The following is a 24,893-nucleotide window of genomic DNA, read 5'->3' as shown; positions in this document are numbered from 1 at the left end:
ATATCTGTAAGCATGAAAATAAAACCTAATCATATTTCCCCTTTTTCATATGATACTTAAAATGTTAGTGTATAAATACTATCAAAATATCTGTGGTTTATATTTCCTTTTTGCCTGATTGAATCAAACTCTATTAACAGCAGTTGAAGTACTGGAATGACTTGCATGAAGATACAAAATACTGAAAATATTGTTCCATTGTGTTTGTGTTTATTACAGTGCTGCTTTGGCCTTTTCCACAATAAAACTCCTTCGAGATGCAGATGTCTTCAAGAAAATGTCTGATTTACCACAGGATTCAGAGAAGGCATGTATTTATTGATACAAATTTTCTGGCTGACAAGTTTATGATAGAACATGTCAGATAAATAGCAGAAAAGTGCTGAAAATTGTAGTTACTGTCAATGTTAAAGAAACGTTTTCTGATAATTTTCTTATATATTGTGTCTTATCAAGTTTCAGATTAATAGATAAGTATCATAAATGGTTACACATGGTTTACAAACATAACAAGTGTCTTCATAAATAATATAATGCTCACATTGTTCTCTTTATAAATAATATGTCAGTTTAGCAAGAATGGATGCATTTGTTTATTTTCCAAGGGACTTTTCTTATGTCTTTCAGCCTAATGAACATGGCATTTATACTGAGGGTTCCCATCTGTTACATAATGTAATAGCACAGGAACATATGAATATACATCTATGGCTGAGGTGTCGTCTGGCTTTAGTAACTGCAATTACAGCACAGATACGAGGAATTGAAACAATGACAGGTAATATATAATTCAGAAATGTCTAGTGTTAATGTCTAAATGTGGGGTGACTCACTGTAAACCAACTTCACATGATTATCGCCTTGTTCAGAAATGTTATTATTACTGAAGTACTACTTGATCATGCTTGCTTTTTGCTGGTGCTACATTAAGATATATTACAAAAAACAAATGTGGTACCACCTTCCTATATAGTAGACTCAAGAGTATTATGCTGAAACTCAAGAAAGGCACAGTGTGATCTGTGATCTGTGAAATTTCCTAGTTTCAGTTTTGGTACACTGCTGATGAGCCGTTGGGTTATAAGTGAAGATCTTCAAATGTGGGTGCAGATCATAAAAACATAACAATTGCCTTGATAGGTCAAATAAGGTCTTGTCTAGCCTTAACACTGCATTTGTAACATGGATGCTTCTGGAAGCAACCAGGTAGGGTGTGAAGACTTTGGCTATTTCTGACTTTTGACCCCAACACCTAATTACCTGAATGTGGAGGTTCCATTTAACTTTCAGACTAAAAACCATTGCTGTGCTCCTTTCATTCATTGATCATTAAGCTAACTGGTAGTACAGACTATACAACAGCACACTTGTTACCATTAATTATACCTGATATCAATCTGTAGTTTTGAAGTCTTCCTCTGCTGTAGTCGCAGACTGGTTTAACACTAGCTAATCTCAGCACTAATACTTGTACAGGTGCAATGATCACCGCAGACAGAGTCAAAACTGAGTTGGGGGCACTCCCAGTCATGTAATCCTGGTTAGATAACTGAGTAGCACTGTTTCTGTGCCTAATTTCACTCTGGTAAGGGAAGTCTTACATGATCATTATTACTTTTGTCAGTGCCTCATATTGCTGGAATTTGCATGTGATAAATTTTATAGATGATATTATTGTTATTGGCAAATTTTATATGCTGACATTTTGGAGTATGCTTTATTGATTAAAGTATATGAATCTATTTTTTTAAGATAATGAACTGACAGAGTGCTCATGTCTGATCAGTGAGGTACAAATGGAAGCTGAGGCATTTAATGATATTGAAATAGTTGCTGAAATTACAATGCAAGCTGTCATGCTAGGCCTGCAAGAAAGACAACCAGTGACTGACATTAAGCTTCACCTACAGGTTTGAAGACCAAACACAAATACATTTTTTTCTTATGCAATTGCTGAGAAAGTTATCTTTGTTATAACTGATAACTTTATTTTAGCTACTTAGCTTAGATATTCTTTGTATTAAATTTGTGTGTGTGTATGGGGAATAACCTTATAGCAATGGGGCAGAATACCACAAAACTGTGATCCTGAGCCAGAGTGATGCCTTTCCTATACCAACCAAAGTATAGTTTCAGCACCCATAAAACTGGAACCCCCATACTTGATTGGTGAAATAATTATACTTCTCATCTCATCAGATTTATTCTAATGGTGTCTCTCTGTGTGTGATGGTCAGAGATATCACTGTCTGAACCTTTTCTTGTGTCCTTATTAAATTAATGTTGAATTAGCACCTCAGTTCAGAGGCTACCGGCAGTTCATGCAATTTTTTGCATGCCCAGTTGTGAAACAGATGAGCTAGGGGGGAGGCCGGCAAAAGACAGAGTAAATTTAGAAGAAAGACCCAAAGTGTTTAAAAACCTCTGATCTACATTTTGGCCATTAAGATTTTAATTTTATGTGGGTAGCTAATACAGTGTGCAATAGAAGAGCAAGGTTTGAGTCCAGTACCAACAAGATTTTCCGAGAGTCAAAGTATCTGATTCTTGAAAACTGATACCCTGGAAATCTTGTTGGTCTTTAAGGTGCTGCTGGACTCAACTCTAATATTTTATTGTGTTCTGTTGCATTTGTACAGGATATAATCAAATTACTTGATGAAAAGACACTCATTTCACCTCCAGCTTGTTTAACATTAGTGAAAAGTATGCTTCTGTTAGCTGACATAATGAGGACACAAACAGAAGACGAGTCGAAACACATTTCTAAAACAGATCAACTGAATTTATTAATTCTGGCACATAGGCTTGTCATTGATCAGGTAAGCATACGTGATTGATTTGTTGTTCTTGCACTTCCCCCCCCCCTTCCCCCGAGTTCACAACCTGATTATGACATCCAGGTTGGTTCAAAATCATTTGTGTATAAGCCATGCTAATGTTCTAGGGCCCAGAAAGTGTTCCTTTTTGAGGTTTTCCCTTAAAATGAGATCAAGAGCAAATCCTGGCAAGATGCCAAATGCCACGAGGGCAGACAGTACAGGACAGGGACAAATTTGAACACAAGGGGCAAGACTCAACTGAGAGAAGACAAAGATGGTCCTTTGTTTTTCTTGCTGATTTATTCTCATGGTTTTTACACCATAGCAGATTTCTTGTATATACCATTTTCATCCTTCCTTTGGACTCTGTTTTCTAACAGCTGCTACCATTTTTGCCCATGAGCAACTAAAACTAGTATACATCTTTTTCTGCCTTTGTGAATGTATTTTCCAGCATTTGCTCCTCATTGAAGTGCTTGTTTGCTGGCTGAGCTGAGAAATCACGGGCTTGGATCCTGAGGTGATTTTCCATCAGCAAAGCAGAAACTCCAATGGAATGGCTTTCTTATCTGTGGGGGAGGGAAGAGAGATGTTCACTGATTCCACCTGCTACAGACTTGCAGGTTGTTTCCCATGCTGCTTCTTCAAGTTCACAGACCCAGAGGATCACAGTTTGTGGGGAGGGAACAGAAGGCTGCAGTTGCAGTGAGGGTGTGGGGTTGAGAAGCTGCCTTCCTCTATTGTGATGGCTTGTGCCTCTAAGGATTCAAAGAAAGGGTTTCTTTCAATTGTTAACAAGCATCTAATCAAATATCACATGGAAAGACAAAACAGGAGAAGCAGTTGTGAGGACTGTAAATATGTGCTGGGAATATAGATTTATAAAATAGAAGTAAATCTGTATTGTCAAAGGCTTTCACATCCAGAATCACAGGGGTGTTGTGCGGTTTCCGGGCTGTATGACCAAGTTCTAGTAGTATTTTTTCCTGACATTTTGCCTGCATCTGTGGCTGGTATCTTCAGAAGATCCTCTGAAGATGCCAGCCACAGATGCAGGTGAAATGTCAGGAGAAAATGCTACTAGACTACAGCCATACTGCCTGGAAACCACACAATGCCCCAGAAGTAAAGCTAATGGACAATCTTCGTGGATTGGTAAACAAATTATAAGACGAATTCCCACTGAAAATTTAATCTAGATACAACCAAGTTTCAAAAGAATCGGCCCCTTTTCATCCAGGTTCCAACATCCTCACTGCAGCATGTTTCTAGTGAAGACGTCTAGGCCTGCCCCTTGGAGGGAGGGGGTGCCTGCTGTCAGGGATGCAATTCTTAAGCTAGCAGCACCAAAATTTCAGAGTATCTTTAGGAGACCCTCCTGATGATACCACCTAGGTTTGGTGAAGTTTGGTTCATGGGGCCCAAAGTTATGAACTCTCAAATGTGTAGCCCTCATCTCCTATTAGCTCCCATTGGAAACAGTGGGGGATGGGGGCACCCATTTTGGGATTCCATAGCTTTGGACCCCATAGACCAAACTTCACAAAACCTGAATGATATCAGTAGAAGACTCTGCTGATGATACCACCCAGGTTTGGTGAAGTTTGGTTCATGGGGGCCAAAGCAGATGTGTACTTAGGCAAACTGGAGCTCCGGGCAAAACCTGAGTTTGATGCCCCCCATGGGCAGCCACCCTCCCCCACCATGACCAAACAATGATTTTTTCCACCAGGTCATTTCAAAGTCACCATCACATTATAGAACATGCCCCAATTCACAAATCTGAACACAGCAATGGGCCATGCCACACAGCAGAATTTTTTAAAAAAATAATTTCAAAATGCTTTCAAAATGTTTTATTACTGCTATGAAAACATTTTATGGTGTTGTATCCAGTCCCCGCAATTGGGGGAAACAGCATCACTTTCAATGTTATCTAAACTGGGGACCCCAGATTCTCCCTTTAAGGTGGATTTAAGAGGAGAATCTGGGCTCCCTAGTTTAAACAAGTGATGCTGGAATCCACCCCCAAACAGCATCATTTTCAATGGTGTTTAAACTAGGGAGCCCAGATTCTCCTTTTAAATCCACCTTAAAGGGAGAATCTGGGGTCCCCAGTTTAAAAATCATTGAAAGTGATGCTATTTTGGGGTGGATTCTCCCCCACCCTGAAACAGCATCCCTTTCAATGTTAAAACTGGGGACCTCAGATTCTCACTTTAAATCCATGCCAAAGGGGGTGGATTTAATAATAATAATAATAATAATAATAATAATAATAATAATAATAATAATAATAATAATAATAATAATAATAATAATAATAATAACAACCCTTTATTAGGCATGGAGAGAATAAAAGAAAGATAGAAAACAAGCATTGGCAGGAAGGGAGAGGATTTAAAAAGAGAATCTGGGGAAATTTAGGGGGTGCCTGTTGTCAGGGGTGCAATTATTAAGATAGCAGTACCAAAATTTCAGAGTATCTTCATGAGACCCTACTGATGGTACCACCCAGGTTTGGTGAAGTTTGGTTCAGGGGGTCCAAAGTTATGGACCCTCAAAGGTGTAGCCCCCATCTCCTATTAACTCCCATTGGAAACAATGGGGGATGGGGCACTCCCTTTAGGAGTTCATAACTTTGGACTCCCTAAACCAAACCTCACCTAACCCGGGTCATATCATCAGAAGAGTCTCCCCTGAAATTTTGGTGCTGCTAGCCTAAAATCTGCGCCCCCTGCAGGCCAAAAACGGAAAAAACACTGAAAATACAAAATCCCCCACAAACGAACCTTCAATTTTGTTGTCCACCACAAGGTGCCACCCTATCCAGCTGCCCACTTTGCCCAATGGAAGGAACGCCTCTGGGCCAAAGTTATGGACCCTCAAATGTGTAGCCCCCTATATGCTCCCATTGGAGTGTTTTTTCAAAAAGGTTCATATACAATCAGGTCCAGGAAAATCCTGTGATAAGGGGAGGGGGAGCGCCAGAAACAGGACTGATCTGTGTTCCACGGTTCAATAGTGAGGATTAATCGCCAGTGGGAAATCGCCCATAGATTCCCTTTGGAGAAAAAAATTTCTTGCCTTAATGACAACTTTCACCTTTTATAAAGAGATCGTTCCTAATTGTACTATGTATTCATAGTTTAATTTCACAGATATTTTTTAATAGATTTTTTATTGTATAGAGTATTTATACATTTGTTACATTTAATATTTTTCTTTCATCTATACATTTTTTCCATTTTCACCCCCCTCCCCCCTTCTCTTTGTTGATTTTTTCATGCAAGCAGCAGGAGGTTCATTCTTCTTATTCTCTTGTTCCATGGCTTTTCGTTAAATCCGGCATCTTCAATCCATTCTTTATACACTGTCCATATCTTCTTAATATCTTCTATTTTTTCTTTCCATAAAATATTTTTTGTCAGTCTTTCGAATATCTCTAGCTGTATTCGTTCCCATACATATTCCAACCATCTTGAAACTGTCCATTTTTTATTATCTTTCCAGCCCAACGCCAACACTGCGTGTGCTGCTCTGATCATTATTTTATACATTGGTTCTAGACTTCTATTCACTCTACTGTCATCTATTATCCCCACAATTAATAATTCTTTGTTTACTTCAATCTTTACTTTGACCAGTAGTTCTACATATTTTAAAATATTCTCCCAGAACTTTTTTTCACCATTTTGCATTCCTATCCACATATGTGTATAGTATGCTCCATTTTCCACAATGCCAACACTTTGGGCTCAGGCCTTTAATCATATAGGCTAGCTGTATTGGGGTTCTGTACCATTTTAGTATAACCTTTCTTTCTAGTTCCACATATTTTTCAATCTTTATCTTCTTCATACTATCCATTATTCTTTCTATTTTTTCTTCCTCTAAGAAATCATCTTTTTCCCATTTTTGTTTCAACATTCTTATCATAAATTCTTTATCCTCCACTATATATTTGTACACTGCTCCTATTATCTTCCCTTTCATTGTTTCATGGTTTCTTAACCATTGATTCATTATACATTCACCTTTTATTCTATATTTCTTAATTTTTTCCCATAATCCTCTTATTGCCAGCCAATTCTCTCTCCCACCCAACTCTATTAAGTTTTGTAATGGTATAATTTCTCCTTCACGAACTAAATCTGATACTTTATGTATCCCTTCTTCTTTCAATTTTCTTATAAGTTTTTCGCCTTCTATTCCAGTCACGCTCCCCACTGGGGCCCTATCCAGAATGCCAGGCATCCATTTACCTCTCCATTTTTCCCAAATATCCAAATTCACTTTTCTTGGACCTATTACTTTATTTGTAACCTTTTTATAATCATTTGTATAAATACCATGGTTACCTATTCCCTTATTTACTTCATTTTCAAATTTCAGCCATTTTGAAGTATTATCTTCATTAATATCTAATAAGCTTTTTATCTGGAATGCTTCATAATATTCCTGGGTTTTCGGTATTCCCCAGCCTAGGAGATCATTTGGCATATATACTATTTTATTATCACATATATTTTTTGTACAAAGGCAATTATCAATTAAATGCTGTGGTGTCAAAACTTGCAGGCTAAGATCCAAGGATCTGCTTCTATCTGCTAAGTAGCTTATTTTTTCATGCACTCAGTTTATATACCAAAAATCATGCCGCATTGTGCATTCCCTTCTAAATGCAGATGCAGAAGTCCTTGAATAATTAAGCTAATTGTGCATATAATTTTTGCAAAGGATCCATTTCAATATTATGGAATTCTGCTCGGGGCTTTCTGGTACGCAGTCATATCTGATGAATGCTTTGCTCCAGCACATTGCAGTTCACTATGACTGCACGCTGTCATCTCTTGGCCTAAATCCTTATTCATCTTCTAGTTACAGTAATTCAGTATTAGTCATCAGTATCTATTTCTATACCTCTGAGATCACTGGAATTTTCAGTGTGTAAAGTCTTATTACAGAGACAAGTGTAAGATTAGAACTTGTTTTGATAAGATAAAGCAGATTAATAAGTATTGTTGTGAAATTTTTATTACTAAATTTCACCTTTTGACAGTTATTTATTTTGGGAGAATCAATTAAACATCATGCAGAAGACCCTACATTTACGGCTCCAAAGCTGCCTTTAAAAAACATATATCTACCACATATCAGATTACTGGCTAAAGTCAAAATGAGAATTGGTAAGAACATTTTAAGTTTTCTGTATAGCTTTTCTATTACAAGAATCCATTGTGCTTTAAATTGTTACAAGACATATGATTTTTTTCAGGTTCATCATGAAGTATACAAATGCTTATATTTAAATCTGTAACCACGGAGAGATACTCATTAACTCAGGAGGCATAAGGGTCTCTTTGAATATTCCACCTGTGACTCTTCTGAGCATTGTTTCCTATGAGGGACCTGCCCCACGATCTAAGAAAGTTGGCACATGGTTCTCACCTTGAAACAGCTGCCACTACAGGGACCAGAGGATGGATACATTTGATCCACGGTTGGAAGTAAAAGGACCCATCTTCTCTAACAATCCATGCCAGAATAGTCCTTTTCTGACCTTCAAACCCAATTTCACTGTGCCTCTTAAGGCATCTGGGCCCCAGTGGCTGTCCAAGGTCTCTGCCTGACGCACGCCACCTACCTGGTTTTCTCAACACCTGGAAGGGCTCTTTTCCTCTCTGTTCAATTTCTTCCATCACCTGGTCTTTGTAGGAATTTCCCACTAAGAGGGATAGTTTGCCAGCTTCCTCTCCCTGTTCTGACCTCTGTGTCGCTAGCATTCAGGTACAGCAGGGACTGCTTACTGCCTTGTGCGCCATTGAAGGAGTAGCCATTCACCAACTGACTGCCCCCTCTCTCTTCCTGGCATTCTTTTAAAAATAGCTTGCTGGGAACAATGGAGGTCTGAGGTGGCACAGCAGCTGTAAAGAAGTAATTAAACAGAAACAATCCACATGCATACTCTCATCACAGCACTGGACTGAGCCAGGATCCAAATGAAAAAGGGTAAAACACAATTTCTTGGTCCCTTTCTCTGCACATACCCTAGTGGATCTTAGTATAAACCAATCTCCTTACCTTAAAAGGTTACAGTTATTCTACTGCTTAGTTGTGCAGGCAAGCACATGGCAATGGCGACCTCCTCCTGACCTCAGACACAAGTTCTATCTAATGCAGTGAAATCAGCACAAAAAGAGAACCTCCTTGCTGCAAGGAGTTGTATCATCCCATTTGTCCACCCCTTTGGTGTGTGTGTCAAAGAAGCCCTTCCTAAAATTACCAGGAAGAGACGCACCTAGCATTTTAAACCTCCTAACCCCATTCCCTGCCAATTGTCATCTTTCTAATTGGTGGGGAGTTTGACCATCCCATTGTCTCTGCCAGGCCTACCATCTGCATATCTAAAGACTTCATGGGTGAAACTGCTGAGCATCTGACTTCTCCCTTTCTGCCTGTATTCTGGCAAGAGGGAGAAAACTTTTTAAAACTCAAAGTGAAAAGTTTTGCTCAGTTCATACCTCCCAAGAAAAATGCATTCCTTCACAACACCCACCCTTCTCTGTAGCTTCTGCATTCTCATCCCAGCACCCAGGCTGCTATGTCAGGATGGCTCCAGAGAAAAGAAAGTAAAACTACCACCATCATGATAGAATCCCTGGAAAAGAGCAAGCTGTCCTCTGTTAGGTAATGCTGGTTTAGTCCCCTTTTTCTGTGACCAGGTTGTTCTCTTCCAGGAGCTTTGACAATCTCACATTCTTACCTGAACTTCTGTGCCTCAAGCTTGAAAGAGAGCAAGAAGGCAAAGTAATTTTTAAAGAAGGAGAGTCAAGTAGCACCTTGAAGACGTAACAAAATTTTTAGCAGGATATAAGCTTTTGTGAGTCTTACTCTTTTGTACTGCTGCAGATAAACTAACGTGGCTACCCATAAAAATCTTTAATATTAAATTGTTACATCTTATTGAATGTGTATATTTGGTTGGGTGGCACGCAAAAGGTATGCAGCATTCTTGTAGCTGTTTTGGTTGACAGTAATTGCAAAAGTGGTTCTCTGCAAGCTATAGAATGAGTACCACCACTGTAACTGGACCATCCTGAAACTATCAACAGCAGAGCAACAGTTTAAGTGGTAAAGGGTATGTATTGACACCTACAATCAAAGTCTGCAGTTGAGTTATGGATTTAATGAAAATTATATGACAAGCAGAGTAAAACTCACAGAATAGGAGTTTTCTGACTTCCCTGTTCCACAGCAGCCCATCCTCACCTGCCCCCCACATTCTGCCCCTGTGGGTCACAGGATCCCTCACAGTACAGGTAACAAAGTGAAAGGGGGAAATTAGAAAAAAAAATAGCCTTATTCTTGCCAGTAAACCAAAAAAGGAAAATTGATGCTAGCTGACAATTTTATTATTATACAAAGCCCCTATGCATATAAAGCTTCGTCAGAGGGATCAGACAGTTCACTTTGTAATGATCCTTTCTGCAGCTTTTGCAATCCTGGAATACTACTGTTCCCACTAATGCCAGAGTAGCATTAGTATAATGTATCTGTAATTCCATGAAAAAGATAAAGTTTCCCCTTCAGTCGTGTTTGACCCTGGGGTACCACTGCAAGCAGTGATTTCATAGGCAAGCTGTTTTTGTGGGGTAGTTTGCCATTGATTTCCCCGGCTATTCTTTACCCCCTAGCTATGTGCTATGTACTCATTTACTGACCAAGGAATGGATGGATGACTGAGTTGACCATGAGCCAGCTGTCAGGGGGCTCAAACTCCTGACCGTGTGAGTGGCAGTGCAAGCATCAAAGTAGAAAGCAGAATAGGAACACTGCATTTTATTAACATTGACAGACATTTCCACAGTGTCCATGGTAATATTGAGGATTCCCACCAATCATAGAGTAGTGCACCACCAACACCCTCCATATTACATATACACAAAAGAGACCAGTCAAGGGATGGTTGTAGCGGAGCAGCTCCGATAATGTCACCCTGTTCAGTGCATGCACCTAGCACATGACTAGACAGCAGTGTACCACAAGGCAGATGAAATTTCTTCCATCTACAAAAGATCTATGGCACAGTGGAGAGGAGGACAACAGAAACATGCAGCCTGATCTCCAGCCTTTGTCCCAGAAAGGAGATCGAATTCTCTGGCAGTCCAAACTTTTCCAGCTTGCTAATAGTCACCTTGTGGTACACAGAAATTACCAGACAGTGAAGTGACTGTAATTTAAATTCTAACAGCCCACCAGCTGTTACTGTGGAATAATGAAACATGTGTGTTTGTATTCATAAGTGTATGGGTTCTTTTTATTTATCTGTTTTTTCAATTTTAACCCACCCTTTTCCAAACAAGTCACGCTCAACGTGGCTTACAACAGAATCTCAAATTAAAATTACATATTCACAATTTTCAAACCCTCATTAACTAATACTCTAATGATGCCACAAAAACATATACCATAATGGGAACCAGTCAGAGAGGAAATATGGGAAAAGGGAACAAATAAAAACTAAATAAAAGAGGGAATTAGGAATAGATGAATTCCAAAATAGGCAGAGAAAGAAAACGGGGAGGGAGAGAGGGAGGCTAGCTTAGAAATCATTGTTGCCCTCAACCATAGGTTACATAAAAAGAATTATAGAAGCAAAATCATAGAAAAGAAGGGGAAACAGTTCTGTTAAGTTCAGTTTCATTGACTAGATAAGGCAGAAAAGAGATCATATTAAATGCAGTGCAAGAAATAAAACTGCTTTGTTTAAGCAGCAAAGATTGTCAAGGAAAACAGCCCAACAGATGGTTGCTGGAATGGAAAATAATTTGACAGTGCCCTCCTTGTGAGTGTCTGTATGTAAACTGAACCTCAAATATAGAGAGGCAGACAGCTTAATGGAGGGAAGGGGGGAAGTTGCTAAAACAAGAGTGTCTTAATAGGAAACATTTACAGTGCAATTGTATGCATGTCTCTATTCAGAATTAGGACGCACTGTGTTCAAGAGTACTTAATTCCAGTTAAGTATGCATAGGATTGCACCCTTAGGCATGCAAGAGGGATAATGTAAAACCTTGGCTGAAAAAGAACATGCCAGTGCTTAGAACTGGTGAGATTTTAGAACCCAGTGGAGGATTGAATTGGTGGGAAGATAGGACAGATGCTGGAAGGAATTTTTTTCCAAGCTAACTTTAGAATGGAAAAGGGTCTGGGCTTGAGAGAGAAAAATAAGATAGAAAGACAAGATGTGTCCACAGTTAAGAGCCTTCCTTGAGAAAGGAAGAAAGAAGAGGAATGCTATGAGGAGCAAGCCTTAGCAGGAACTGGCTTAGATGGGTTGAAACCAGACCAAATTTTCCTTCAGAGGAACAAAATTCTCCTGCCTCTCTCTCTAGAGATTATATCAGATGGTTGTTCTTCCATTAAGTAATCCAGTAAATAAGTTTAAATGCCTTACCTGATGGCTGTGAAATTTTTCTGAATACTTAGAAATGGGTTTCAGTGGCTCACAGGCACTGGTCATTTTGAAGGCAATGGCAAACCACCCCATAAACAAATTCTGCCTAGTAAACATTGTGATGTGATGTCACCCCATGGGCCAGTAATGACCCGGTGCTTGCATTGGGACTACCAGTACTTTTACTTACCCAATGAGTCATAAGGCCTTCTGGCTCAGTATCTTTGTTTCCATACAGTGATTAAGTGTTGGGTTATTTTTTAGTTTAGCTTAAGATCCTGTTGGCTTCATAATATGGAGTCTGAGCTGAGCTTACACTTGCTTCTTCTAGGACATAAGAGTGCATTTTGACTGACTTGATCTTTTATCAGCAGCTACGTTGATGCAATATTGAAATGAAGTTGTTGCAAGATGAGAACCAAAACCTCACATTCCCCAGAAGGACTCCTTAATCACATAACTGTAGGGGCAGAACACAGTGATATTCCTGAGGTCTAAGAAGGCCCAGTTCATATGCGTGCTCCCTCCTCAACATTTTATGCAGATCTAACCATATAGACTAATACAAATGCATTGTTATGATTAACTAGCGGACCCGGCCACGCTTTGCTGTGGCTTACTGTGTGGAGCCACGCATGGAAGGGAGGAGGAAGGGGAGAGGTATACCGGCTTGTTCCCACAGCGTGGCTTGGAATGCTCCTCCTTCCTGTCCCTGTGTGTTGCGGGCGCTTACAGCAGCAGGGAGGTTCGCGTGGCGTGAGTGCGCATTGGTCCACTCATTGGTCTGCCGCAGGTTTGGGGAAATGCGCATTTTACCAGGCTGCAGTGTGACCTGCAAGCCCGGTGAAGGTTACAAAACCTGCCCACAATGGGAAGCCACGTCGTGTCAAAATTTGGGAGCAATCAGTCCAGCCGTTTTGGCGTTACAAACGCACGGTTACATTTTTATATATATAGATAATACACATAGACTGATCAGGCCCATAGGCGGAGAGAGTGGTGCAGGACTGCTATGTGGTTTTGGTACTATTGCCTGACTGCTATGTACAATGGGATGTGTGCAATATTGCCCAGACTCTCTCATCCCTTCCTGCCATACCTTCCTCTTTTCATTTGGTTGATGGCCAATGCCTACCTGCTGTTCCAGCATTCAGTTTATCTCACACTTTCACCCTTCTTAGCACACTATTAATACATAAGGTAAGGCAGTCAGTAGTTGTTACTTCAGCAAAATGGTTGCAGATCCTCAGCCCTGTGCGAAAAATGAAGGGCTCCTGTTTCCTTTCCCTTAGTGTATATAGCTCATTCTGAAGACTGCTTAGCTGAGCATCAGCAGGGAGGAAGCCTGTTAACTGTGATTAGAACAGAAACACAGGTGGAACAATTACTGAGCTGTTCTATTGAACAGCATCATTGGTGGTAATTGCTGTGCCTACATTCTTGAACAGAACAAGAGCCCTGGAAGGAAAATGGGTGCTGTGTGATTATTGCTGCTTTTGGCTTTGCTGTAGTCCTTGCTTGTGGTTTGTATTCTGACTATCTTGCTTCTCCACAATCATTTCCCACCCTTTTTTTGCCTCTTGCACCAGTAGTGCCAGTGTTAATGTTAATACAGTGGTGATGAATCTCTGGTGTAAATTCACTATATTAGCATAACTGCAGGCTCCACATGCATAAGTCTTTAATAACTATGCTACACTTTTTTTTGCTGTCAAGTTGCAGTTAACTTATTACAACCCCATGGGATTTTCAAGGCAAGAGATGTTCAAGACAACAGATATACCCTGTCTGGAAAAATTTCATCCAGTGCCATTTACAATGCTAGATTGTGAAGATAGTGACTATTAAGTTGCTTTCAGTCCACTGACAAATACTCAGTCCACTCCACACCCTTGTTTTGTTTGAATATGATAGTATTAGGACAAAGACTCTCAAGTAGTCAGTGTGGTTTGGTCAGACTTCAGTTCAATTAAAACTGATACAAGATGTGGATGTTTTTTTAAACTGAATTTATTTATGTATAAATTCCATTTGGATTTTGTGTTGAAAAGAAAGGCGGACTATAACATAGTTAGACATGCTACATCAATTTTAAGGTAAGAAAACATTATATTTTTACAGGATTTTACATTATTTAATAATTAATGAAATATTTTCTCGCATATTAATTTCTAGGACATTCACTAGCTCTAGAAGTATCTTGTTCATCTAAAATAAATCAGTCACAGTGGCAAAAAGCTCTCAGGCATACAGAAACAGCACTGGAACTTTGTAGAACATCAGTACAACGTGAACTAGACCTGGAAGCAGAGATTCTTTTTTGGAAAGGTAATATGCATCTAATTTTCCCATTTCATTTTCCTGAAACTATAATTCTTGAATTCATAATAAATTGTTTCATTATTGCTGACAGGAAAAAAAAGTCTTGTCAGTTTAATTCATGTGGCTTTCTTTTTTAGGGAAGTTAGAGCGACAGATCACTGTAATCAGTAACCATAGATCAACATTAGCTGTCAAGACCTTGCTGGAAGCTATCAAGCTAAGTCTGCGAAATTACCAAAATTATGGGTAACTGTTCCAGTTCTTCTGTTTCTACTTGATTGTGTTATTTATTTACTTATAAAGCACAGTCTTACAGGAATATGCACAATATGTCTAGCTAGCACAACCCTACCCATGTTTATTCCAAAATAAGTATGACTGATTTTAATGTGACTTGCTTCAAAGGATGATTTGGATTGCTATTCTAGTTTTTAAAAGATTATTTTAAGGTTGAAATAGAGTGCTGTGGCAGCTATGGTATGGGGAGAGGGAGAAGGGGATGTAAGGAGGGAGAAGGATGGACTTTTGAGGCAACTGCCCACTGGATTCACTATAAAAGGAAGCCAAGGCACTTAGTTTGCAAAACCTGAGCAAGGCTGTTAACAACAGGCCATTTTGGGCCACATTGATTCATAGGGTTGCCATGAATTGGCTACAACCTGACCGTACTTAACAAATACAAACACATACAAGTAAGAATCACTTTTTCCTAAATATTTTACGACATAAACAAGACACAGATAGAGATAAATGTTTTACAAAAAAAATCCAAGATCAGATGACTATAACTGTTACCCCCCAAATTCCCTTCATCTATTCCAAACCTAGTCTCTCAACACTGCTTATATGTGTGTGTTCTGCTGCTTTGATTATTGTGTGCTTGTGTACCCCTATTATACCTAAATCAACTTGTTAAATTTTGTTTGCTCTCTTGAGGAATTTCTTACAAAAGCTTTCAATGGTATATATAGGCAATAAAGATCTCAAGCTTGCCTGACCTTTTGCTAAAGTCACAAATCTGCTCTCACTAATTCCCCCACTCTAAAAGGGACGGACTCTTACCATTCCCCCACGTTGGATACAATTAGTGAACTGGAGGCTCCCTTTGCCGCCTTCTCAGGTCCCTTTGTTTGGCCCAGTTTTCCTTTGTTCTCCCAAAATGCCGCTGTTGACAGGGATCTTTAGCTCGCTGTTAGACCTACTGATTTGTCCTTCCTGGATCCGCGTCTCATCCTGGCTTCGTAAAACCTGCAGGGTGGAGCCACGCACTCCCCATCTGCTTGAGGTATCATCAATGGCTCCCTCGAAAGCAAAGCGCGAGTCTTCCTCGATGGGTTGAAGGAGTGCAGTGGTCCGCCTACTCTTAAAGAAGACTCCACCGCTAGGATCCGAGGGATCTGGCCAATTACCGCCCCGTTTCGAATCTTTCGTTTCTGGGGAAGGTAATTGAGAGAGTGGTGTTGGAGCAGCTTCAAGGTTTCTTTGGATGACACATCGGCCTTCGACCCCTTCCAGTCCGGGCTTCCGTGCTGGGCATGGACGGAGACTGTTCTCAGTCGCTGTCAGCAGCATATGCTCCAGATTCAGCTCCGACCGGAAGCGTGTATCGGCGCTGCTGGTGTTGTTAGATCTCACCAGCAGCGCTTTGATGTGGTCGGTAATTACCACTAATTCCTTTTGACTCCACCGCCTGGCCGCCTCCGGCGCGCGAGGCACTGTCCTTCGCCAATGGATTGCCTTCTGCTTTCTCCGGGGTCGAAGTCAAGTAAGTGAGGTGCGGCGGAACAGGCCTCCCAGAAGTGCCCGCTTTGATTGCGGTGTACTCCCAGCTCTTATTATCCCCGGGCCAAGCTTTTTAATATCTATATGCGTACCCCTTCTGCTCCGGACTGGTATTGAGTTTTGAGCTGACCTGTCATCAGTATGCTGGATGACACGCAGCGAGCTCATTACCTTGTTGATGGATGGGGAGCAGTCGCCGCCTTCTCGCGGCTCTCCAGCACTGTTTGGAGTAGCGGTTGCTGGGTTGGTTGGCGGCAGAGCAGGTTAAAAACTGAACCGGGGAATCAAAGACGGAGGATCCTCTGGCTTGGCCGCAGGCATGGGACAGGATTTTCCAGCCACCGTGGGAGGAGGGGTCACATTGGCGCCGTAACCCTCCGCGGCAAGAAGCTCCGGGGTCCATACCTGATTTGTCTCTCTCAATGGAGACCCAGGTGGCCCATGCTATAACCCGGGCTGCCTTCTTCCACCTCCGGCCAGGCCCGCCAGCTGGAGGCTGGCTCCTTTCCTCTCCTGCAAGCGGACTCTAGTAGCCACTGTGATCCATGCAACGGGTCACCTCCAGATTAGACTATTGTAACTTCGCTTCCACGCTGGTCTTCCCTTGCGCTTGATCCGGAGACTAAAACTGGTTCCAGCATGCAGCGTTGGGTTTTACTTACGTGGCAGCATGCCCATCTATGATCATAGCTAGCCTGTATTGCTTCAACTGCACTGGCTCCCCGTGGAGTTCCGGATCATCTTCAAGCTGTGCGTTGGTGTTGACTCTTCATAGGCCTTTACGCTGCCTGGGGCCCTCGTATCTTCGAGACCGCGATCACCCCCGTGATCGCCCCTGCACGGGCAACTCTCCGGGCCAACGTGAGGCTAATTCTTATTAGTGGTCCCTGGCCCCTCAATGATGCGGCTATTCACATCGGGCTACAGGGCCTTTTACGGCTCTGGCCCCCGCCTGGTGGAACACCCTTCCTCCGTTGTCCGGGTCCCTGCGTGGACCTTAACGAAGTTCCGCAGGGCCTGTAAAACGGAGTTGTTCCGCCGGGCCTTTGAGGACCAGTCCGCTGAAATGGTGCCCCCGGATGCCCCAGTCGGCCTGTTATTTAGGCTATCATCTATGTGGCTCGCCTCCCTCCCCTCCCCTCTTTTCTTCTGGGAAAATTTTAATGAAATATGGGGCCGGTCGGACGCCTCTTCTTCTTCTTCTTCTTCTTATTACTATTAATGTTTGTTACCGCTGTTTTAAAGATTTTAGTGACTTGTTTTACCATGTTTTATGCTGTACACCGCCCAGAGCCCCTAGAGGATGGGGCGGTATAAAAGTTTAAAAAATAAATAAAAATAAAAATAAATTTCTGGTAACACCACAGTAACATTGCGAGTAGGCTACTGTGATGCCCTGTACATTGGCTCCCCTCAAAATCAGTTTGGAAACTCCAGCTGGTACAGAATGACATGGCTTGGCTGGATGGAACATGCATGTTACTTCCCTTCTATAGATATTCCATTGGCTGCCCATTTGTTCCTGGGCACAATTTAAGGTATTAGCTGTCACATATAAAGCCCTTCATAGCCTTGGTCCTTCTTATTTGTGGGATTGCCTCTCCCACTGTACACTGCCAAGGTAGCTTTGCTGATGTCAGCAGGGTCTTCTGTGGGTACCCCCTTTAAATGGGCAAACTCAAGAACTGCCCATACAAGGACTGTTTCTGTTGTGGCTTCCACTTTATGGAATGGACTGCCTGCAGAGGAAAGCTGCTACTGTTCTGTCTTTCCCCCAAAACTTTGCAAAACTGTTCTGCTCAGGTAATAGAGTCACACTGTACAAAATGATTTACAAACTTGCTTGGATAAATGATTAGGGACAGTCATTTGCACTGCTGTGTATAGCTTTCTGTAAGTAGGAGCCCATTCTGTAATTTTTACAGTGCTTTATGTGTCAATACATGTTATGCTTCAGATTTAGATTTCTGGCTGGTTCCAGAGTGTTACAATCCTAATGCATCGTCAGCTCTCTTTGTGTAATCTGCCATGAGTTTCTATGAGAAAGACAAAAGTATAAATAATGTCAATAAATAAATAAACACAGACACAGAGAGAACAATTAAAGAAAACATATAAAACTCATAATGTATAATGTGAAAGTTATAGTCACTTTTGTTTTTTGTAGATTAATAAGAAGAGCATACTTGGAGGTAGCAGTGCTATATTTTTATTTAATTACAGCCAAGGCCGAATCTTCAAGCTCTGTGAAGGGAAAAGCATTCAAAGCAAAGGTGTGTACCATTTAAAAAGGTTTAGCACATGTCAACATTGAGGATTTGTTAACCAAGTCTTGTTGTGATTGAGAAGATAACTGTTCACTGTTCAGCTTGTGCATATTTATCGATAAGCATGATAAAGATCAGTCTTGCAAAAAGCTATCTATATCATGCAGATTGACCAAATATCATACATCTTCATGCCATTAAGATGAGTTTGTGTGAGTGTGGTCCCAGGAGTAGAGTGGTTATTTTTTTCTTTGCTTGAGAGAACAAGATAATTTGAATATCTAAAATCACTTGAAAGGCAAATACTGTCTGCATTTTTGTTGACATGAACTTAAAGGTCAGCCATATGATTGCTAAAATCTCATTGTAATACATAGTATTAAACTATTAGTTTATATCATTTTAGAGAGTCACACTGAAGTGTTGGATGCACTTTTCTAATGATGTCTGAATTGCAGAAATATGTGCAGACTGATCTAACAAACCCTCTCCCCCAATATTGCTTGTTTTTGGAAAAGCCCTGGGTGTGCTTTTCCTATGAACCCAGGATCATAACTCACACCCACAATTGTTCATACTGTCTATGGTCTTTGCAAACCCCAGAGAGATTAGAGGGAGAATAGGGAAAATCCTGGACAGAAAATCCATGAAATTCCCATAGATTGCATTCTTCTCTGCTCACCTTTTGTTTTGGGGTGGGTCCATGGGTGAGGTGGCAAATTCTGCTGCAGAATCTGCTCATTGTAGGGCATTGTAGGACATTGTTTCATATGCTTTTATGTTTCATATTTCATATAATTGTTATTTTGTCACAGCTGTGATACAAAGTTGTGGATGCATTCCATCTTCAGAATGGTTATGTGTGTTTCATTCTGCATGGCCAGCACAGCAATTGTAGGCCAACAGATAGGAAACTGTAGCCAAGCAGTGCAGGAGTTGACCATTGAGGCAGGAACCATGGAGAACAAAAGAAGGCAGACAAGGGTTTTGATAGTTAGAACATTCTCATGGCTCCATGCATAGGGTGGTGCATGAGCTATGTTTTCAGTCTGTCGAATGAGCAAGGATTCAGATCCCACCTGGAGCACTTCATCAGGAACTATAACTTTACCCTTCCTGTTGCCAGAGTAGGAGCTGTTCTTTTGCAAGAGTGTGGTGCTCTTTTGCCAATCAGGACTAGTTGCAGAATACCTGCAGCTACAAACATATGCTCCTAAACCTGGTAAGGCCACCATATTCTTTGTTCTTGAGGACCCAGAGGAAATAGAGAGGATCTGGAAGTGGTTGGTCTGCTCAAGAGATTGCCAAGTCACCAACTCAATTGGACCCAAACTGGACCCTATAATTGCATAGTTGGCATGGGGGCTCTCTCTGGAGATCTCTAGGAGCTTGGAGTCTCAGGTACAGCAAGCACTATGGGGGAATCCTTCTCCTCTGCAGCTATAATTTCATGTTAAGGGTGGCCCAGGGGAGGTCCTAGCACTGAAAGAGCTTCTGAAAGGATAACTGCCACTGGTGTATGTGTTGTGCCCCCTCCCCCATTTTTAGCAGGCCTTGTTCCCAGTTCTCAAAATTGAGTGCAAAATTGGAGGGAAGGCATAAAAGCACTTTGATGGGTGAACGCTCAGTAAAATTCTGGTAGAGGCATAGGTGGTACATTTCCTTCAATTCTCATTAGAGTTTATATATACTTTGTGATTTAATTGTAAGTTTAGTTGCATGAAGGAATTTAAGCATATTGGATTTAAGATTGGCCCAAGGTAGCCCAATCACATCAAATCTTAGAAGCTAAACAGGGTTAATACTTGCATTGGAGACTACCAAGGAGGTCCAGGGTTGCTATGCAGAGGTAAGCAATGACAAATCACCTCTGAACATCTCTTGCTTTGAAAACCCTACGGGGTCAACATAAGTCTGCTGAAATTTAACTGTACTTTCTACAACAAGAATGCTGCTGCCTGTCACATCACACTGATTATTACTCTGTCCTTGCAACAAAGAGAATACTGGTGCAAATTATTAGAATTGCAATGCCAATTTCTCATCAAGTTCACCTTTTAAAAAAGCCCATATAATTGCCAACATGAACTTATAGCCCAAAGGAAAGAGTTCCATTCAAGGGAAAAAAATTGCTGATTAAATCCTTTAATCAATAAGAATATCTTTTTCTCATGGATTTACAGCAGTTTCTTTTACAGCTGCCTACGGAGCTTTAAATACACTTGTATTGTTTTTCTATAACCAATTTTAATTCCCTACTGACCAAATACGTGCATTTCCTTTTCATTTTAGGCTACCAATGTACACTATGCAAGTTCTGATGATTTTCTGGACCTGGAAATGTACAGAGTTCAGGCGTGGATTGCAGTCAGGGCTGCTGCACAGGTCTGTTCCATCTGTGTTCAATGAATATTAAACTTATCTGAGATACGAAAAATCAAAGGCCCAATGACAGGATGATGGGATAGGGAGTGGGCTGGCAAAACCTAATATCTTTTTGTATTTTATATTTCTATACTTATCAGCCAAAAGTTAGCTCCCAAAGTAAGCTTACAGTGACTTATGTTATGTAATATTATTTATTTTGTATTGGTAAACAGATGATTAACGTTAATTTTAAAATTTTAACTGAAAATTAAGTTGGGAGTTATGTTAAGAGTCTCATGACTACTCAAGAATATGTGATTCACTTTGGATAATTATATTTGACTCTTGTGCCAGAATCCACAGAAAGATGGATAGTAAAAGGATGTGTGCCTCTACCCGTCAGTACTGAGAGAATGGTCACAGTGGGCATTCTCTACAGTAGTTCCTCCTAAGAAGATGTTGCTGGAAGTTTCTGTGCCAATTAGATCTTAGTAAAGCATGAATGATATTGTATGCAGTAGCTGGGCAACTGCGTATCTTCTTAATAACAAGTCTGTTAGCATTTATATGTTAGCATTTAGATGCTAACAGGATATTCTTTATAAGAATATTCTTTCTATTCTATTCAAAGGTATTCTTTATCAATGTGATTTTTGTAATGTTATATTTACATATTTCCAGGAAATATGAAATTTCTACCTAATCCCTTCTTCGGGTTGTATGATGACACATGAAAAGGAAGACTGACATACTTTGCTAGCTCTCAGTTACAAATAGTATGAATGTAACATTAATAAAATCCAAGTAGGTTGCCTTAGCTTTCACTGAAAAAAGAGACACGTTGTAGGAAAGTACAGACTATGTTTTTTCATAAATGCATGTCAGTACCAAAATATTTAATCAAAGTATTGTTCTGGAGATAGATACATTTTAAAGCTGATCTGCTTAGTTTTTATGATAGCAACATATGTTTCCTTCTCTGAGGTTTTGTAAACTGTTATCAATAAGATTTGGTTTTTTTCTGATCAATGATATATTTGGTTGATATGCTAGTTACTGAGCAGAGTGTTCTGACTGTGGTAGGCAGTAGCTTATTTAGAACAGCAGCTGAGAGATGGTCTTATAATTATGTTCTTCAAATTGAGAAGGCTACTTTGCAAGAAGAGCAGAATATGGTTGAAAGGAGTTAGCTGATTAAGAAAGTTTCTTCCAAAGCCTAGGTTTCACAGTTTTAAAAAGTTACACGTGAACTTTACCAAATCATTCTATGCAATCTCTTAAATTCTAGAAATCAAAAACTAATCATTAGCAAATTGGAAACCCAGCTCTTTCCCCCAGCTATGACCAAAGTTTAGTACTTTAAGATTTGGGAGGGGCAGCTTTAGAAAAGGGGTTTTCTGTACTGTGTAGTATGAATAAGAGGTTTCATTCCTGTCTAAATACAGGTTTAAAGTCAGTAAAAAAGGGTGTACACACTTAATAGCTTGGTTCAGATAAATGAGAAACTATAGTTTATTTTAAGTGTAGTTAATTTGTGAAACCAGGATTTACCTTGCAGGCGATCATTCAAATCCTTGATTTCTTTGAGAATTGCTAGTTTTATCACCTTTGATGGGGGCAGGCATCTCAGTTTCCAGGCAGTATGAGGGTGCCCTGGGGAACAAGTCAGGTCTGTACTTTGACCATCACATGAAATAATAGCTAAGACAAACTGTAGCCATGGTTTCAGACTTTTGTTTGAGAGACTTAATGCAGTAGTGGAAGTGGGTCACATTTGGATGATCATGCTAATGATAGTTCGTGTAAACCATGGTATTGCATTATGTCTGATCTAAAACAGTATTTTTTCTTTGCTTCAATCTAATATAATCTGTTAAATGTCTTAAATGTATGCATATTCTAATGAAACAAAATATCAGGACAGTGCAAGTACATTTGTATGATTTTAAATCACTTGTATAATGATTAACCTGTCAGAGATAATGATTTGAGTACACTTCCTACAACAGAAGAACAAGGAACCTTTCTTCATATTTTACATTTTAACATATATTGGATGTTTGGTTTTTGCTGTTAGTGTGCGGATTTCCACTTTTTAATGTAGTGCACATTATAATGAGTCCAGCCTGATTCAATGTATTCTAATTTTAGGTTAGTGAAGCTATTCTAGCTTACCAGAAGTTAATTGGAAGAAAGTCTGTTAAATTATATCAAGTGAGAGAAAGAGTACAACGCAAAATCCCAGAATTTGCCCTTCTGGACCTTGGTCATTCCTATAAGGACTTCTTGTCTGGTATTTGTCTATTCATCTTGTTTGAACTATCTCATGTCTAAAGTTTATCAAACCAATCAGAAAATTAATAAGCATGTGGATTTCAGTGACTGTAAAATTCACAGCAATAAGAAAAAGCTTGTCTGTGTAACATTCTTGTAGAATATAAAAAAGCTATGCCTTGCCTTATGTTATATACCAAGTGCAAAAATAAACAAACAGAAAGCGCAGCTGAGACTTACCTTGGTTGCTGTTGCTGCCGAGGAGTGGGGCAGGGAGAGGGGTGGGCTTAGCACCGGCATCCAGCCCAGCATGGGCTGGGCCACCCAGCTGCTGGTGCTAGCAGGTGATGTGCCTGGAGGAGCCTGAGCCATAGCCTTATATGGGCAGGCAGGCTATCCTGCCCTCTTCTTGCCTGAGCGCCGACAGCTTCTCCCTCCCTCCTTCCCTCCCTTGTGGGTTTGAGTTTTTGTTGTTGCACTCTTGTTACAGTGGTTGTTGTTATTTGCAATTCATATATCACAGCCTGGTGAGTTGTGCATGGGGACTGATCTGTTCAGGGGAGGATGAGCCTGTGTGCCAGCCCTCCCCATTTGGTGAGGACCTCCGTAAGAGGCCTGGGAGGGTGGAACGAGCCTGTGAACCACATGCCCAGGAGGGGGCTGCTGGTGGCTCACGCCCCCTAGCAGCAAGGGGAGTTCATCCAGAGGCCATCCCCAGATGGCTTCCACTATTTTGCTGCTTTGGGCATTGGTGTTTCCCCCCATGCATTTGGTTGAGGGAAAGTTATTACTGGGGGACAGCAGAGGTCGCTAGGGGACAGCAGATGTGCTGCCCAGTGCCGGACCTGTCCCCTATGTTGCACCTCAGTTTCCTTTTGCTAGCATACCAATAAAATGGCTGTGGCCAAATTTTACTCCTCACAATTGGGTTTCTGTGTCTTCTGCTGTACTCTCTGGCTGCTTCCTTCCCTCTTCAGACAGCAAAACTGCTTCCTAGCATTTTCCTCACATAAAATGTCTTGCTATTGTTAAAAAAAGCAACCCAACTATTTTGTCAGCTGTAATGAGTTATTGCCAGATGACTGAAAGTACCAGCATTCCAAATTTTGCAGGTATTTGCACAGGAACCATTTCTGGAATACAGAATGATTTACATAGAGAAGTGTTAGTCCCATGATCAATCACTGTTGACCCTACTGTGACAATCCATTTTCAAGTCTTATATAATTTCTATGAGCTTGTTTTGAACATATCATTTGTAACTTAAAAAGGGAATTGAATAAGGGACATAAGAAAATAATTTTCAAAAGAAGAATACCTCATTCTAAAACTAGATTTAAAACCATGAAGTGATAGGTGTATTTATCCTTTACACACTGACAAGCAAGTGAGCACTTTGTACACAGACTTTTAAATTAAGAGGGCATAAGAAAATAAGAGGGCATTAATGATTTCTTGCCTTATGACTGAAGCACTACTATACAAAAAGATTTAAAGATTGTAATGTATATATTGCGTAAAGTCAACTATATAAAATAGTTTGCTTTGGATCCATTTCACAGTAGGCAGAGTACCCATGCTTAGAGGATTGCCATAGGA

The 24,893-nt window shown here is 40.5% G+C and overlaps 1 protein-coding gene across 1 annotated transcript in view; it reads left to right on the top strand.

Annotated features, from left to right (window-relative positions):
• Nucleotides 1-24,893, top strand: part of CFAP54 (cilia and flagella associated protein 54) — a 177,571-nt gene that overhangs the window by 120,370 nt on the left and 32,308 nt on the right. The window contains exons 54-63 of the mRNA XM_048500704.1: nt 220-307; nt 628-778; nt 1,753-1,910; nt 2,640-2,822; nt 7,885-8,011; nt 14,458-14,610; nt 14,742-14,850; nt 18,554-18,659; nt 20,946-21,038; nt 23,172-23,313. Of these exons, the coding sequence (XP_048356661.1) occupies nt 220-307; nt 628-778; nt 1,753-1,910; nt 2,640-2,822; nt 7,885-8,011; nt 14,458-14,610; nt 14,742-14,850; nt 18,554-18,659; nt 20,946-21,038; nt 23,172-23,313 (1,310 nt within the window). The remainder of the gene's footprint in view (nt 1-219; nt 308-627; nt 779-1,752; nt 1,911-2,639; nt 2,823-7,884; nt 8,012-14,457; nt 14,611-14,741; nt 14,851-18,553; nt 18,660-20,945; nt 21,039-23,171; nt 23,314-24,893) is intronic.

Source organism: Sphaerodactylus townsendi, linkage group LG06 (genome assembly GCF_021028975.2).
Source record: "Sphaerodactylus townsendi isolate TG3544 linkage group LG06, MPM_Stown_v2.3, whole genome shotgun sequence".
Taxonomy (NCBI): Eukaryota; Metazoa; Chordata; class Lepidosauria; order Squamata; family Sphaerodactylidae; genus Sphaerodactylus; species Sphaerodactylus townsendi.
The sequence above is the reverse complement of the archived record's forward strand: the minus strand, read 5'-3'. Positions and strand labels throughout refer to the sequence as shown.